At 30.6% G+C, this 17,178-nt stretch overlaps 1 protein-coding gene and 1 long non-coding RNA gene across 3 annotated transcripts in view; one reads left to right on the top strand and one right to left on the bottom strand.

Moving 5' to 3' along the window:
- The window catches only part of LOC108913484 (RNA-binding protein fusilli), a 150,659-nt gene extending 137,094 nt beyond the window's left edge, over positions 1-13,565 (top strand). Inside the window, exons 11-12 of the mRNA XM_018719038.2 lie at positions 7,552-7,772; positions 10,750-13,565. Of these exons, the coding sequence (XP_018574554.1) occupies positions 7,552-7,772; positions 10,750-10,896 (368 nt within the window). The 3' untranslated portion in view covers positions 10,897-13,565. The remainder of the gene's footprint in view (positions 1-7,551; positions 7,773-10,749) is intronic.
- LOC108913486 lies at positions 4,612-6,136 on the bottom strand. 2 transcript variants are annotated; one of them, XR_001964629.2, is made up of 3 exons: positions 5,987-6,136; positions 5,692-5,931; positions 4,612-4,779 (listed from the first exon to the last, which is right to left on the bottom strand). It is a non-coding gene; the product is annotated as an uncharacterized LOC108913486 (long non-coding RNA). The 2 variants fall into 2 exon arrangements; XR_001964628.1 differs by lacking the exon at positions 5,987-6,136 and having other exon boundaries at positions 5,692-5,980.
- Positions 13,566-17,178: the final 3,613 nt, after the last annotated feature.

Genomic DNA, 17,178 nt, shown 5'->3' with positions numbered 1-17,178 from the left:
TTTTCGTGCCTGAAATCTGCTCCTGTCTTTTTTGAGATATATCTCAGAACCCTGTTGTACGAGAATCACTAAATTTAGTACACAAGGGTTTTATGACATGTGGAATATGACAGTGCTACGCTTTTTTGTGGGGAAACCCTTTAAGACAATTTTTCATGGGCCCCTTGTCTTTGGAAGTAAAAAAATTTGGTTGCAAATTTGAATTTCTTAAAAATTATTAGTTAGCTAGAAAGCCATTGAATTTAGAAACTTCTTTGTCTATGATATTTTTTTGTAAAACGCAATGTTTTTTAGGAAAATGGTGAATCACGATATGCATTCGATCACATCTTGACATTTTTCTCGGAAACATTGCGTTTTACGAAAAAAGTGTCAAGAGACAAAAAAAGTTTTTAATTTAATGACTTTCTAGTGGACTAATAATTTTGAAGAAATTTAAGTATGCGACCAAATTTTTTTGGCTCCAAAGACAGGGGCCCATGAAAAATTGTCTTAAAGGGTTTCCCCGCCAAAAAGCTTAGCACCATCAGATTCCGCATGTCATAAAACCCCTGTGTTCCAAATTTGGTGATTCTTATACAACAGGGTCCTGAGATATAAAAAAAAAAATCATTCTTAGGGTCGAATTTCAGGGGGCTGTAACTCCGAAAGAGGGGGCCACTTTGCAAAAATTAAAAATACGGGTCCCCTATAGAGTGTCCGCAAAAAACCTGTGATTTTTGCCCGTTTTTTCACAATTCGCAGAGAATTAAGAAAAATACATGAACATATGTTTTTGGTCGGAAATTACTTGTCGTAAAAAACTGAAATGAGCACAGCTTTTAATATTTGGAAAATTTTAAAAATCAGGGGTGACTTAGGGGTTGAAAAAATGCCAAAAATGAAAAATTTGATTATTACCAATTGATATAAAAACTATTATCATGTGAATTATCTTAATATATTTTTTTGGAATTTTTACAATTATTTCTGATATTCTCTATTTTTGGGGATGATTCCACCCCCTGAGCGTGCTTATGGGTGGATTTTCTAATTCAACATGCTTATTTCAGTCATGAGCATACATCTTTCTTTGTATCAAGAATCATTCGATAGAAAAATTCACATGCTAATAGTTTTTATATTTATTTATTGGTAATATTCAATTCTTTATTTTGAGGGTCTTTTCAACCCTTAAATAGGGGTGATTTTTGAAACTTTTCAAAAAACTAAAAGCTATGCTCATCTTAATTTTTTACAAGTAATTTGAGACCAAAAACATATTTTTATCTATTTTCTTTAGTTCTCTGCGAATTGTGAAAAAATGGGCAATTTTTGCAGTCTCTCTTTGTCATGAGAATCTGCGATCAAATTTTGTTGCATTAATTTCGGAATCCTCTGTATATAACTACAAAAGAATTTAATTTTGTCAGAAGTGTAAAAAACGTATGTTTATTTCTACCATTTGGTTAAGAAAAAAAGATATTCACAAACCTTTTTGAGCTCACGGGTTCGGCAACCCCTATTTTAATTCTTCGATCATTTTGAAAATTCATTCGAATTTTTGTTGTCATGAAAAAGTATAGGTCCCATGCTTTATTATCAAAATATGACTACTTTAATTTTCACCAGCCACCACCGCTAAGCATATTATATGTATTTTTAATAAATTTCTGCCAAATTTACTAAGCAAATTTTTCTAGGTTGATCATTTTTGATTGTTAATTACAATTAAAATAGAAAAAATGTTTTTTTATTTTAGTGTTCAGTTTTGCACATATAATATTTCACATTTTCTTTCTGTTTCTTAATATTGACATTTTTCACATAGGGTAAGTACTGTATCTCATTCAATCACTGGTATTAAGAAGAGGGTGTGTTACTGAAAGTTAGTGGTACAGCTTTGCTTTTCTTCATTTTCCTTAACTAATAATGAAAAAGCAACATTAACAACACAATTATTTTATTTTATATATGAAATGTGTTATTGCAATATGTCTTTCTATATAAAACATATATACATGCCCAATTTTCAGAAATTTTCGGTATAAAGGCAGTTTGACAGAAAAATATATCATTGGGTCTCATTTTATATATAAACTATTAAGACAAATTAAGATTTATAAGAAAATTAATCATTCGGTAAGGAGAACCAATATCAATTCTTAAAACTGGAATATAAAAGAAGAAAAACAAGTTCAATAGACTGTACCAATGATTTTTCATGTTTTCTGCTACTATTACCTGCACTAGAAAGAAAATGTATGCTATGAAAAACGTGATGAAACTGATCTAATTATATATTTGGTGTGAAAGGTTGTTTACGAATGTGACTACTAACCCAAGAAACTATTACGAGTCACATAAGTTTCGGAAAATGTTTTTAGTACCTACTAACTGCAGTTTGGTGAATACTTTTATGCGGTAAAGCATGCCAAAAAGCATAGTCTACCAAGCCTTATTCATCGTCTAGCGAAGGTTCTGATTGAATAATAGTACGGTAAATAAAATGCCAGAAATAATAGTGAGTAAATCCTTAAAAATCACACTATCTTCTACTCTGATATGGTGGTGATCTTGGAGAAGTTTTCCTCACTTGAAATTAATAGAAATGGAAATGGTTTGACCAATATGCATGACAAAAATATCATTAGCTTTGGTTGTAAGGGACTTCTAGTGGGTGTAATTCTTATTTTCTGCTAGGTAAGTCAACTGACGACAAAAATCATGTTCAAACTGAAATCATAATTTCTGGACAGCCTTGCACTGGTGGTTGGTTTTGGACCTGATAACCTTGGTTTATCTCAAATTAATCTATGCCATCTACTTAATTTCGTACAAAAAGGGTAAATTATTATTCAATGTTCTATTCTTGACATTAAAAGAAGCTGCACAATTTAAAAATTGTATGTATACATATAAATTAGTATATCACTTACAAATCTAAAATATTTTCTATGTCTTCGTATCTTTTGTTTACCTTCCATAAATAATTTAAAAATATATACGGGGTGTTTAAAAAAATACCATGAAAATTGTGAAACGAGAATTAAAAATAACCAATTTGCTTTTAGCAACTTATACTTGAAAGTTAAGAAAAATAGACCAGAAAAATGTAGAATCCTTTTAAGGTTCTTGATAATCTAAATATTGAAAATGATAGCATAATCTGTGCTAGAAATTGAATATTGTTAAGTTATCAATGATCTTTAGACAATAGGTCATACAAATTACCTACTAATTTTTATTTCTCTCATATATTTCCTCCACAAAAGATTTTTAGAATGACCCTTTTGCTTCATATTGTGAATTCAAACAGTTACTACTATACTGCTATATTATAAACTTTTGATTCAGTTTATTCTTAAGTCTCCCAGAAAAATTTTTAATGGCTTGTTTTGATATAGAAATATTTTTTTAATTTTTTCAATTGCAGTGTAAACATGATACGTTACTTTAAAGATGTAATAACAAACATGTAACGGTAAGGTAGTACATTATTCTGTTGTTACGCAGTAAAAGTTGTAGAAAACAAATATAATCTATATTTACTTTATTGTCATCTAAATGGGAATAGATAAAAAATATATTGATTTTTAAAAGAATTTAATTAACTATCGAGCAGCTCTTTAACTTAAACAAATTTAAAGAAAAACGTTTTCAATAATGAATCTCTGAAACGATCGACTGAAAATATACTTAATTTCATGTATGGATAAAATTCTGTTATAATTTTTCATTTAGTTGTGAATTTTTACAAAAAAAAACATGTAAGGGAACATGAAACCATGCTATGGCAAAACCAACCCTCCAGAATTTGTGAGGAATTTCTTCTTTTTTAATTGTAATTCTTTACTTAGCAAAATTAGAACTACACTATTAGATAATTGAATATCAAATCTGAAGGTGGTGTCATTTTTAGGTTGCTTTTATTTACTGCACTATAAAGTGAATAATATAACTCTTGATCACTTATATTTCTGTACTGTATGCAGCTCTTTACTTCATTACAATTATGTTCTAATTATTTACACTTTATTAATAAATGTTTGTCACAATAATGCTTTGGGTTTGTTGTTAGTTTCCTTGCTAAAATACAATGCTCACTTTTAAACAGAAATATGGTTTTCATCTTGCAGCCTAACACTTGGATAGTTACATTATTTAGGAAGATTACAGTAAAATACTAAATTACACGTTCTGTAAATGTTTTATCTCTGTGGACGTAAATAATTTCAGCATAAGTATTTTATAAAACAATACTTAATTTGCTTTATTGTTTATACAATTTGTCAAATCTTTCACAGATAATGACAAAAATTTGTCGCTTATATATTAGTCTTCGCGCCATAAAACATTTTTTTTCCGTAGACAAACATAAAGATATGAAATAAAATAGTAACTGCAAGTAAAAGTTTGCAACGCAATTGAAAGTAATTCAAATAGCTTTGTTACAAATTATAAACATTTTTTGTTTATAATTATTTGGGAAAATGGAACAGGAAAACAAAGGAATAAAAGAAAATAGTGCCTTAATATTCACCAAAGATAAGAAAAAACTACAACTCAGCAAAACAGTTTAAATAAATACTGTTTTGCATGTTTCTTTTTATATATATTTTTTTGTACAAATAAACCCAAATCTTTTTTATTTTTGTTCTAATTGTAAGTACATTTCTTTCAATTTGAGCGTCGAGTATATTATTGCTAGCACATTTTAACACACTATACTATACTCCTGTTCCAGTTTCTTGTGTAATCCAATGTGTTATTCTGTCGCTGCCAGTTCCAATCTGTCACCTACAAAAAAATTTACATTGTTAAAGTTAAACGTTTATATGTTCTTTGATCAAATTAATAATAAAAGTGAGCAATGTAAAACCATATGGGCTAGTATAATTGGTTATTCCCGGGATTGGAGTCGTTCGTGGTGTCTGCTGCCGCCATATGGTGGAAAGGTAAAACTGTGCTACACTGTGGTGAGTCTATTTATACTTATTTTGCCTTAGAATAACATACTTCTCAGAATATCGAATATATCATATGATGTATTCATTAAACACTCCTTATATTGTCCGTCCATTTTCAGAAATTTTAATTTCTTTTAACGATATATTTTTATTTAATGATATTCAATGTAACTTGCATTTGTCGAGTATCTTCAAATTCCTGTAAAGATAAGCAACACCTGAAACGTTCAGCGAAATTTGTATGTATAAAGCTAAGTTATTGAAATACCTTCAATTGATATACTAGAAAATAGAAAATCGGCAACAATTAACAATTAAGAATTTATAACTTTTTAATGAATATGTAACTAATCGGAAAAAGAAGATATGTATTATAAATAATTTTCAATCATAAAATGAAATAAACTGAGAGCAAATCTAAGAGACATGAAAATTATGTATAAAAATTTCCTTTTTAAGGTTTAAAATTCATTACATTAATTTATTTTCAAAGGACATTGCTAAAATTTTATATTTTATGGATTATGAATTATAATATTTTTATCAATGGTGTTAAAAGTAGACCTAGACATTTTCTTGAAAACGAATATCTATATTTTTATTATTTTAAAATAATTAATTATGAAAAACAAATTAAACAATTTTTTTTCTTACAAGTTGTTCAAATTATACTCCCATCACATATTAGGTATTTCATAAATAACTATTTTCAAAACACATACACACTAAACATTTCACTTACCCACTAATGATGCTTTTTGCATTTTGTATATTTGTCACTATGCGTAAACTTCCACATAAGAGAACGTAAGAACTTAATCAGTTAAAAAGAAATTTATACACCAATGATTAACTTAAGATTTTAACATGTTTTTCAAATACCTACATTCGTGTAGTATAACAAATAATAATGCAAATGCGAGTAAATTTTAAAAAATGCCACCTAGATTTTTAAACGTCTTGTTTCGTATTTATTTTAGTGCTACAAAGAAGTAAGTGATATATATTCTTATCATTATTACATGAAATCGTAGTACCTTGCATAAACCTGAAGAAGTATTTATATATTAAGTAATATTTATATATTACTTCACATCAAAAGAAAAATATAGTATAGATCCATTGCATCACATAAATAATGTAAATCATAGATATCGCCTTTTATATCTAAAGAGTTATTGATAACATTGTATACAAATATACATCCTTTTTTAAAGTGTTTTATTTTCATTTCTTAGAATATTTTGTATCTGATAATTTGTTTATTGTTAATTACTTCTTTTTAATCAACGAAAAATATTTCTAATAACTTTGTGTACAGAAGTACAATGATTCATGCAACAAATAAGACAACACTTATGAATCAGTGACAACTCGTGCAAATTAAAGTGGTTATACTTTGATCGATTACAGATTTTTAGGGGACGATTTCTAGCAAAAAACTAAATTTACAAAATACAAAAACTAGGCATAGTCGCCCCTGAGGTCTCAAAAAGAGTTGCACATATACAGGGTGTCCGGAGAGGTCATGTCAAAAATTAAGGGGTATATAGAGGAGGTCAAAATAGATGTAGTACTTCATATAAAATTTTTTCCTATCGAGCTTCATTGTGGAGTTATTCGCCTTCAAAGAAAGCAGTTTGAAAAACTAATTCCAAATATCACTTAACTCGTTACCATGACAATAATGAAATTTGGGGATTTAAAGTAACTCATAATAATGTTCATTTCCACATATAGACTGATATTCAATATGAATCGAACTATGAAAGAAAAATGTCAAATTTGGCAATGCTGTAAAAGATGTATAAATTTAAATGAATAATTTCGTCTGCTCCTGTATAATCCAGGCATATTGAATATCATTTTAAACTTGAAAATGAACATTACCATGAGTTACTTTAATTGCCCAAATTTCATTGTTGTCATGGTAACGACTTAGAAGTTATCATTGGAATTTGTTTTCCAAACTTCTTTCTTTGAAGGTGAATAACTCCACAATGAAGCCCGATAGGATAAAATTTTGTATGAAGAACTACATCTATTTTGACCTCCCCTGTATACCCCTTAATTTTTGACATGACCTTTCTGGACACCCTGTATATAGAAAATAATTTTCTTTTATACAGGTTTTTTTCTGACTTCACTAAATTTTAATTTTTTTTAAGTTGCAGCGTTATAAACAATGGAATGTTAATGTCCAATTCAGATAATAAATATGAATCACCATAAAGAAATATTAGTTTTGCAGAAAATAAAAAGTAGTCCTTTTCAAGATCTAAGATTTGGTTACTCTGATTTTTAAAGAATAAAGAAATAATTTTCTTTATCAATTACAAAGACCATTACTAACATCATCTGGACACTGTTATTTACAACATTAAACAACCAAATAGAAATAGCATTGGGCAACACTTTATAAACTTCATTGGATTAATATAGTTTAATCAAATGTATTTAAGAAAATTTATTGCATTATGCTTCTAGCTTACATATTTGGAAAGTAATGGTATATAGATATATATATTTACAATATTGATGATAATTTGCTGTTACTATTCAATATTCAATCAAATAATATTTTTAATTTTATTTCCTGTAGGCGGTAATATCTTACCAACACCACCGTTCCACCCTGGACCAAACTTCTCTGGTTATGCTCCAGTACAGTTAGCTGCCGCTCCAATTGGTCCTCCAAGACAGTTCTTGCCACCACCCATATTTTATTGGCCATATCCGAGCCCTCCAGTTTCTCCAACAAATTATTACCCTACCATGCCCCCACCTGGAGCCTTGCCACCACAGCAGCCTCAACAGCAAATGGTTAGTATAAAAATAAGTAAGATATTTCACCAGTGGTGGCTTGTAACATTCAGAATAGGTGAAGCATATTCATTGATTGAATAAAAAGAAAAGAAAATTTTCAAAGTCAAATGGCTTTAAATGAATCTGGAAATTTTTAGTTTAATTTGCAATATTACCGAAGAACTGAGGTTCACGATAAGGATTTTCGTTTGGATTTTATAAAAAATAGAAAAACAATTAAACACGGGATACAGAAAAGTTTTTTTAAATAAACACCTCCACACAACCACATACTCCGAATACCATTCATTCCGAAACTTCCGAACGTACACTTTGTCTTTTGACTTCCCCCATTCTTCAACATCGAGAGAAGGCACAGGGTCTCTCGCAATTTGAAAAATCCTTTTCATTTTTCCTCTGTATAATGGCTTTTCCAATGCAATACAAACTGGATCATACATAGGAAACATTTCTACAATTATTGATACAAAACAAATATTAACAAAGAACCGTTGTAATCGTGCACTGGGCGACGTATCGTATAAACCAGGGGTTGGCGATCTTTTAAGCCTGAAGAGCCATCTACAATAAAAATATCAATTTCATGAATTTCAAAAAGCCACGAATTTTTATTTCTGTTCTTACATTTTATTTCAAATTTGAATTGGATACAGAAGTCTATACGCGTCTTTCTGTGTACTCATGTACTGCGTGTCTGTCCGCTTTATCATTTAATTTTTAGGGGAACTTGAAGAGCCGCAATTGTCCCTTAAAAGAGCCGCATGCGGCTCACGAGCCGCGGTTTGCCGACCCCTGGTATAAACTGTTTAAAGTAAAGGCAAGCGATTGGCGATGGCGATGCTGCTTCAATTTCCCCGTCACTCGTTCCCCCATGCCGTAGTTTACTCACGTGTTGGCCGCCTCGTTGTCATGATAACCGAAGAATACAACGCTACAGAGTGAAGCAAAATACAGACTGATTTTGATCCGCGTTACTTGCTTATGCTATACGTTATATTGTACGAGGGTGATGTTCATGCTCAATGAAGGCAATGTTTTTTTTAGCAGGCAGTCGCCGCATAACTATTCTGTTTATTTCTGCGTATAAAACAAAGACAATACATTTTCAATATAGAATTATACCTAAATTATAAAATTTATATAAAATTAAAAATAATTTTCAAACGGAAATTTTAGGTGAAGCGGTGCGTCACTTGCGTCACCTGGCTAGCCGCTACTATATTTCACTGGGATATTTTAGATAAAAAAGTATTAATATGCAGAGTATACACACAAGAGGATGTGAATGAATATAACATTTATATAATATATTATCTCTTAGGATGTTTGAAAATTATGTACCTACCAGATATATTCTCCCTCGTCTCTTTTAATTTCATATTTAAGAAGAAATGTAGTACTAAAGAAAGAGAAAAATTTTTGTTACTACAAAGCAGTTCTTTTTTAATAGAATACCCTGTGATATTTTTCATATACATTAGTAACCAAACGAACAAACAGAATATTTCAAATTCCAAATTAGATCATTAAATAATGAATTGCATAAGTATATTTTTTAAAAACTTATTATGTGTATATGTCTTCAACACCCTGTACTGCAAAAACCAGAGGCTTTATTTAGACCCTTGATTGATTAAAGATTTTTGGTATAAATTGGCCAGTTAAATTAAAGAATGTGCTTATAAAACATAGTGTATACAGGCTGTTACAAATTTGGAACGAATACATGAAGATTAATTTTTCGAAACAAAATGTCTGAATCTGGTTCGGGCTGAGGCATACAGTATTGGGGGCCATGAAGGCTTACAAAAAATGTAATAAAATTTCCAGGGTCGTATTTAAGAAAATGAAGTTGATGACTGTCCTGGAGAGACGAAATGTTACATATAAAAATTGATTATGCCATTTGATAGAGGGCAAAAATTTGCCATGAGAAAGTGTTCTTCTTTTTCAATATCACCCAAACAAGCCAGAAATGAAACAAAACGGATTTTCAAAATTTCGGGTTTTTGCGAATATTTCGAAAACTAATCATGTTAGCCTTGATTTTTTAGAGGCATAATGTTGGTCCCTTGATTATACAACTTTGCCCCCATTTAAGCTACTTCGTACCTCTTACCGTTTCCGAGATCCCTGTAGTGAGAAGTGAATCTGTAACAGCCTGTATTTTTTGTCTTGATAATTTGAATTCGATAAGAAAAAAATAGGAGGTGCATACTGTATTTTTTTACAAATAGTGTAGGGAATTACCAAGTAGTTCCTAATGTTGAAAAGTAATAAGTAGGCAAGTAATATTTTTTTATTAGCTTACTACATTGAAAATATTTATTAAATCTATTTTTTTAATAAATAATAATTTTGATTAAAACAGAGATAAAATGAGAAAGCTTTTGTTTATATAGTTAATTGATAAAATTATTTAGGATACAGATAATATATTTTAATGTGTTGAGATTTTATCAAGATTATTGCCATATAAAGTGATTTTGATTTAAAAACCATTTTATACTAATTATAATTGATTTTAATCTTCAATATTTTTACTGATGCTATTTACTTATCTATAATTGATCACAATGATCACAATAAAAAATCGCAAACAACAGAAGAATTAAATTTTGCCGTTATCTGTGGCTAAAAATAAAAGAGCTCATCAATCTCATCATATTAGTGCGGCTATTTTTTTGTACATATTTTTTTAAGGTTTTTAAAAAAACAAGTTAAAATATAAAATAATATTTATAGTGATATACAGTTGTTTTTCAAATATTAATAAAAATCAAATGTACCTACCTCATCAGGTTATTTCCAGTGCATTTGAAAAGCTGAAATAAGTCTTGGTCACAAAACTTTCCAAGAAAATTTTTATTTCAAAATATAAATTAATTTCTTTCATTGTTATTAATATAGTCCAGACTTACATTCGATTAACACGTGCAACTAGGATTTATTTGAAAGTAACGATTATTTTCAGATACCACCAGAATGTGTAGCTCTACCCCAAATAGCACCTATGCCAGCGATAGACGCCAGGCTAATGGCCGAAGGAATGCCCAGACCTGAGGCAGATAAAGCCAGACAGAATTTTGCACCAAATCAGTATGTGGAGATTATAATTTAAAATTTATTGAAAATACTTGTTACTATGCACCAGTCTTGCAGTTTTAGGTGGAAAATTCCTGATTGAGAGGGAAGTAAAATTTGACATAATTGTAAGTTTTTATCTGCACATATCAAATGTCTATAATAGGATGTATAGATATATATAGTTATTATTTAAATTAATATATTACAGATTAATATATTTTGTTTGTTGACATAAATTATTTATGTTTTTAAAATTTGTTTATATATGCAAGATCAGTTTATTATCACTAGATTATAGTCACCTAAAAGGTTTTATCATAGCGATTTGAATATTTTAAGAAGCAGACTGCTTGAGATCATTTGGAGGAACATTTTTGTTTCAAAAAATTTTAGAAGGTAGTGAGTAAAGTATTGATTTAATGTATAAATTATCATATGAATGGCATACTGTTATATTTTATACATTTGTATTTCATCGCTAACATGTCGCATTTAAAAAAATTGAAGATTATCGATAATATTGACCTAATTCATAATAATGAAAGGTTTTAAGAATTGAACTTACCAAAAATTAATTTTATTAAATCATGATGTTAACATTTTATATTTTTCATGTTAATTCTTCCAATAAACCAATAACTTGTTCAAGTAGTTAACAATTATTGCTTTTACTAATTTTTTAAACAAATCGGTTGGTTATTACATATACCAAATAAAGTTTAATTAAATTAATTCATTGAAATACTTAATTTGAAATATTTTTTTCGGTAATTTTATAAACTCACGCTTTTAACTGAAAACCTTCTAGTGAAAACTAACATCAAGGAAGTAAAGTAATAATTTATCGGATAATGAAAAATATATAAAAATTTTTGACAAATAAACATTAAACTTTATATATGCAATAGTTTTACATTTATGTTTAATTTCGGAGGAACGTAACATTACATGTTAAAAATGCAAACACACAAAAATATTAAAACTAATATATTTTGTCTGATTTCATTTTTTAACTCGTGAAGTTATACCCCGTTTCTTTGCAAAACACATAAACAACTTCGTGTATTTTTAAATACATACATGTTCTATTGTCAAAAAATATATTTTTATTATAATGAGAAATTTAAATCCTAAAACTAAACACTGACACATAACTACAATTAGTGATAATGCAAATCTGGTGACATGTATAAAAAAAACAAGCAATTTGTGAGGATACCTACTTCTAAAATATTAGCATGTCTGTATCACAGAAATAATGAAAAAAACTAGTATACTTATTTAGGTGCATGATATTTTACTATGTATACATATTTCCCACTATACTGGAAGATATTGATGTTAAAATCATTTCCAAATATATAGATATCTTCAATTTTTTTCCAAAAATACATGTCATACTTATATTTTTCGTAGTGTAGAATAACAACGTTACTGTTTAATTGCTCAAATAAAAAATATCATATTTATTAATTCCATAAAGAAAGAAATTGGTATAAAGGTTTTGTACTTTTGTAAATAATTAAAAAAATAAATATAAAGTAACCAGAATTTCTGTTAATGAAGTTGCTTTTGGTTATATGTCATATTTTTGAAGCGAAAATGGCTCCAGTCCTTTTAGACAATATAGTTATCAAATAATATTGATTTTTTTACAGGCAATTTTAGTAATCATTTTTTAATTTAGAATATGTAACGTAACATACTTAAATAATTAAATACTTGACTAGCTTGAGTATTTTATTCGAGACAACAAAATTTGCTTCGTCTTCCATTTTAGAATAGAACTTGTGATTGTTTTATGTTTAGCAAAAGAATTAGCCTCGCTTTCATGCTTAACATTAATTGTGATTTTTTTTGTTGTTGTAGTAGTAAACGCACACATTGTGTCACTGCAATATTATACAATTCCTATTACAACGAAATAGTCTTTTTGCATGAGGTTAGTTACTATTATACTAGAAGAATATTTAGCTACATTTTAATCAATGCTCAAAATTAGTAGTAATGTGCAATAATATAAGATTTGATAGAATTATACTTATATTAGTGATCCGCATTAGTCAAACTGACTATAAATAGTTATTTCTATTGTTAAAATGTTTATGATAGTTTTATTTAGAAGTGTTGAAAGAAATGACCTGGTTTAAATTACAAAAAATATATATCTCTTCCAGTTAGGAGTCTAAATAATCAAAATACATGCAAGGCAACAAAATTATTGCGGGAAATCTTATCGTACGCTGTAATTGATATATACATATAAACACTTCCAAATAAAGCTTATAGTTTGTTAAAACGTAGTCATAAAGTTTTTTAATCCTTTATTCTCGTCAGATTTTTCAAATCTGGCTGAAATTATTAGTCGACTATAGTGTACCTACCTATATATCTGCAGTTAGTATAAGGACTTTTTTGAATGACATTATTTTTTAAGTAATTATAAGATCTAAAATTGTTATTTCTTGTGATTTACTGTTCTGTTTTTAAGGACATATAAGGAATGGTAATTGTTTACAATAATAAAAGTCGCATACAGTGTAAGTTATCCAAAAGTGTACCTTTTTTATGTGGAAGAGTTGTGTGAGTGTGACTTTCATTAAAGTAAATAAATTCCATGAAATTAGTTTATATAAATCTACTTCGATTTATACTGTTTTTGTTTTCATATTATAATAGACAATAAAAGTATCACTTGTTAAACTTTGTTTTAATATTATGAATAATTGGAATCCTTCTGACGCAGTGAATATATCATTTAAAAAATTAATTTGATGCAAGAAAAAGCAAACGATGTAAAGGTCATTTGAATCCTAGAAATAAAATTCGAAAATTTAATAAAATTAAGAACAGTAGAAAATACATAGTGTCGAACAGCCAAATAGAATAAATTCAGTATTGGCATCAGCTTTGCCAGATTTTTTTTCGGGCAAAAAAAGGTCAGGATATCTGGGAAACAAATTGTGGTCAATAAAATCGATGTCTAAAAAAAAAGGGGGACGTAATCAGGAAATATCTATTTAATAACGGGCGGAAAAAGCGGGACTGAGCGTGACATTTAATTTTGGGTTAAAACGCTGATTAGCATTATTAATTACATTGACAATTTATTGATGAATTAATTCATGTAGTCGCTTCATCAAGAAATTAGACAAGTGTAATGCACCAAATCTGCTGTCAAATAAATTCATGAATTTATTCATCAAGTTCTTGACGAATTAGAGCATATTCTAATTTTTGTCAATTTCTTCGTGAAGTTCAGTACCAACCCAACAGATTTCCAGCATCAGATCAGTAATGAGGTTATGTTATTGGAATATGTAAATAATTGTGTGGCGTCGTACTAGTTTTGTATTGTTTTTACTGATTTGTTACTTACAAAAACTAATATTTATATAATATGTGTCAAAATGGTACCGCTCTTGTATCACTACAATTATGAGTGAGAAAGTGACATTTTTGAAATTCATTTGCTTTTATTCGTTGGTAGAACTGATTCATGCGTCAAAAAACTTAACAAAGTATGTAGCAGTGTAAAACCAGTAAAACCACACTGTTACCAATAAATTCGTGAATTAGGTAATTCATGAAGAACTTCGTTGTGAGGTATTTCAATTTTAGTGATAATGCAGGCTTAGCGTAGAAATTTAATATTAGCAATAAAAAAATTAGTTTAAGGAAGCAGCTTTGGAGAGTGTATTTTAGATCCTTGATGTTATAAATTATTATATTTGTCTTCACTTAGTATTGTACAGGGTGTTTAAAAAACTGCTGAATCTTCTCTCAACTTTAAACAGCAATAATTTGGTTATTTTAAATGCGACACCCAGTACATTTTTACTTTGGAAATTAGGAAATTAAAAACTCTTTCAAAGTGTCTATCGAGGTCATTATTGAATTGGTAAAACGTAATCACGACAATATTCAAGAAAGTTTTCTAATAAAAAATATTATTTTATAAGCAGAATAATTATGTTAATTTTGTATCAATATGTTTGTTGTACATAACTGAATTAAATTAATTAGGAACAATATGAAAAATATTTTTATTAAAGGAAATTTTACTTTTAGAAGAAACAAAGAAAAATTTTAATTGATGATCGAATTGATAACCAATCTCTTGAATACAGCATTCTATCTTCCAATGATATTCTCACATTCCTTAAAATATCTGGGGTGATTGTGGCAAGTGCATCTCTAATCCTTTCCTTTATATCATTGCAAGTAGCAGGTGGAACACTGTACAAGACTTTTTATATAGCCCGAGATAAAGAAGTCCATTACGGTGAGGTCTGGATACCTAGGTGGCCACTGACATGCACCATTCTTATCCATTTATTACTAATTTTTCGATTTAAGGGCGCCGTATTCTTAAAATAGTGTTTTCCACAAAGATAAATAATTTCAAACATTTAATAACTGAATATAAGCTTATCAAATAATAGGAATGTTATTGTCGTATTCCACCCTTCGAGCGAGTTTCAGGACACTCAGTATATTCCTAGAAGTCGTCTTGTACCTACGGATATGCCTGAGACAGTTGAATTGGGAAGGCGGCGAAACACCAATTTCACCGATGATTGAGAATATAGCGCGACCTGGCGTCCAAAGTGACGATCCATTTGAACTTCTGGTGTCTCCACCGCGGACGCAGGTCGAGGAAACTAATACTTCCAATCATAGTTCACGACATGGCGCTCAACGTGGGGCTCGAAGCTCTGCTTCGACGTCTTCGCGACGAGCCCAGGTTGGCGAATCGCCCCAAAATCCTCAATTATTAGACACTTCAGATCATATAACACGACATTATGTCATGCCATCTGAGTATTTTCAAAGATGCCGCAGTAAAACAAATAAACAGGTCTCTTAAAAAAACTTTTCAAATTCAAATATTTCAGAAATCAGTGATTTTTTTATAATTATGTTTTAAAAGTTGCACACAACAATAGTGCTTCCATGGACCACTTTTCTGAGTTACCTACTGTAATGAAAAAACTTTATTGGTTTGCTCTGCCTTCTATACCAAAGAGAAATATTATTTAGAATCGAATAAGTTATTTGTATCCAATACAGAACCATTTTTATCTCATTTGGTTTTCAAGATATAGGGATATTTAAAAAGCACACCCTGTATATTGTACACAAAATTGTACGCAAATAATGGGTTTTCATTGATTTTAGAAAAATCATGAAATGCCACTTAAAAAGTTAATATTTATTTAGTAACATTATTAACAAAATAAGTAGATACTTTGTTATTGAAAACTATGAAATATAAAACAAGATTAGTTAGATTAGTGTTAGAAATCGAGCGAGGACCGATAAATTTTCTTGGGACCGCGCCATTATTCCATGGCTAGAAATTGGCCTCAATGATTTGGATCGAGGGGCATTATCCCTTTTTATCCTGCCTCATCTCGTGTAGGCCTGGACAGCCTTCGTAGGTGGGCCCCATTCGTCGTCTACCCCGACCGCAAATGCGACCGGTGTAGGCGCTTTGTGGGACTTCTTTTTGTCCTGCCCCCCCTGGCCCTGCCAGCTAAGGCCCTTTCTTCTGGCGCTCTTCTTGCTTCGCCGACTAGTCTGTGTAAACCCCGGGGATGGTGTCATGTTTATGGTTGGGTAGGGTAGTGCGGCTATGCAGCCTGGAATGCGCTTTGCTAAGGTGGCCCTTAGGCTAGCGCGGTAAGGGTGAGGTAAGGAGGGTATGGGGGGGGGTGTGTATGTGGGTGTATGTGTGTGTCGATGTCTTCGTTTCTTAATCCTGGCGGTCTCTGAAACAGAAAAGGTTAGCGGTCAGGGGGGGGGGATGTCGTTGGGGTGGTCACCCAGGGTCAAAAAGTTGGTGTCTAGGTCTTTTGTGTTTGTCGGTCACGTCGGGTACGTAGTCAACGGCTTGCCTGAGGAGGGGATTGTCATGTCTAGCGGCTACGTCAAATCGTTTCTCCGCGTTTTGTCTTATTGTCTGTGTAGCGTTTGTGTATTGTAAGTCTCGTAATATGTCAGTGTTTCTTACGTACCAGGGCGCGTCGGTGGCCGTGCGGAGGGCTATGTTTTCCACAGCCTGTAATGACTTTAAGTGGCTTTTTGCCGCGTGACCCCACGCCGTGGAGGCGTAGGTTAGCTGCGGTTGAAGTACCACCTTGATAAGCGTTCGCTTATTCCTTAAACTGAGGGTGTTTCCACCTTTGAGTAAGGGATAGAGCCTAGCCCTGGTGGTCTTCGCTCGCGCCACCGTCTCCACGATGTGCGGTTTCCACGTGAGACGCTGGTCCATCGTCACGCCCAGGTATCGTGTTTGTCGATTCCAGGAGAT

This window comes from Anoplophora glabripennis, unplaced genomic scaffold (assembly GCF_000390285.2).
Source record: "Anoplophora glabripennis isolate ALB-LARVAE unplaced genomic scaffold, Agla_2.0 scaffold695, whole genome shotgun sequence".
NCBI classification, from domain to species: domain Eukaryota; kingdom Metazoa; phylum Arthropoda; class Insecta; order Coleoptera; family Cerambycidae; genus Anoplophora; species Anoplophora glabripennis.
Note: the sequence above shows the minus strand (reverse complement) of the source record. Positions and strands in the feature narration are given on the sequence as shown.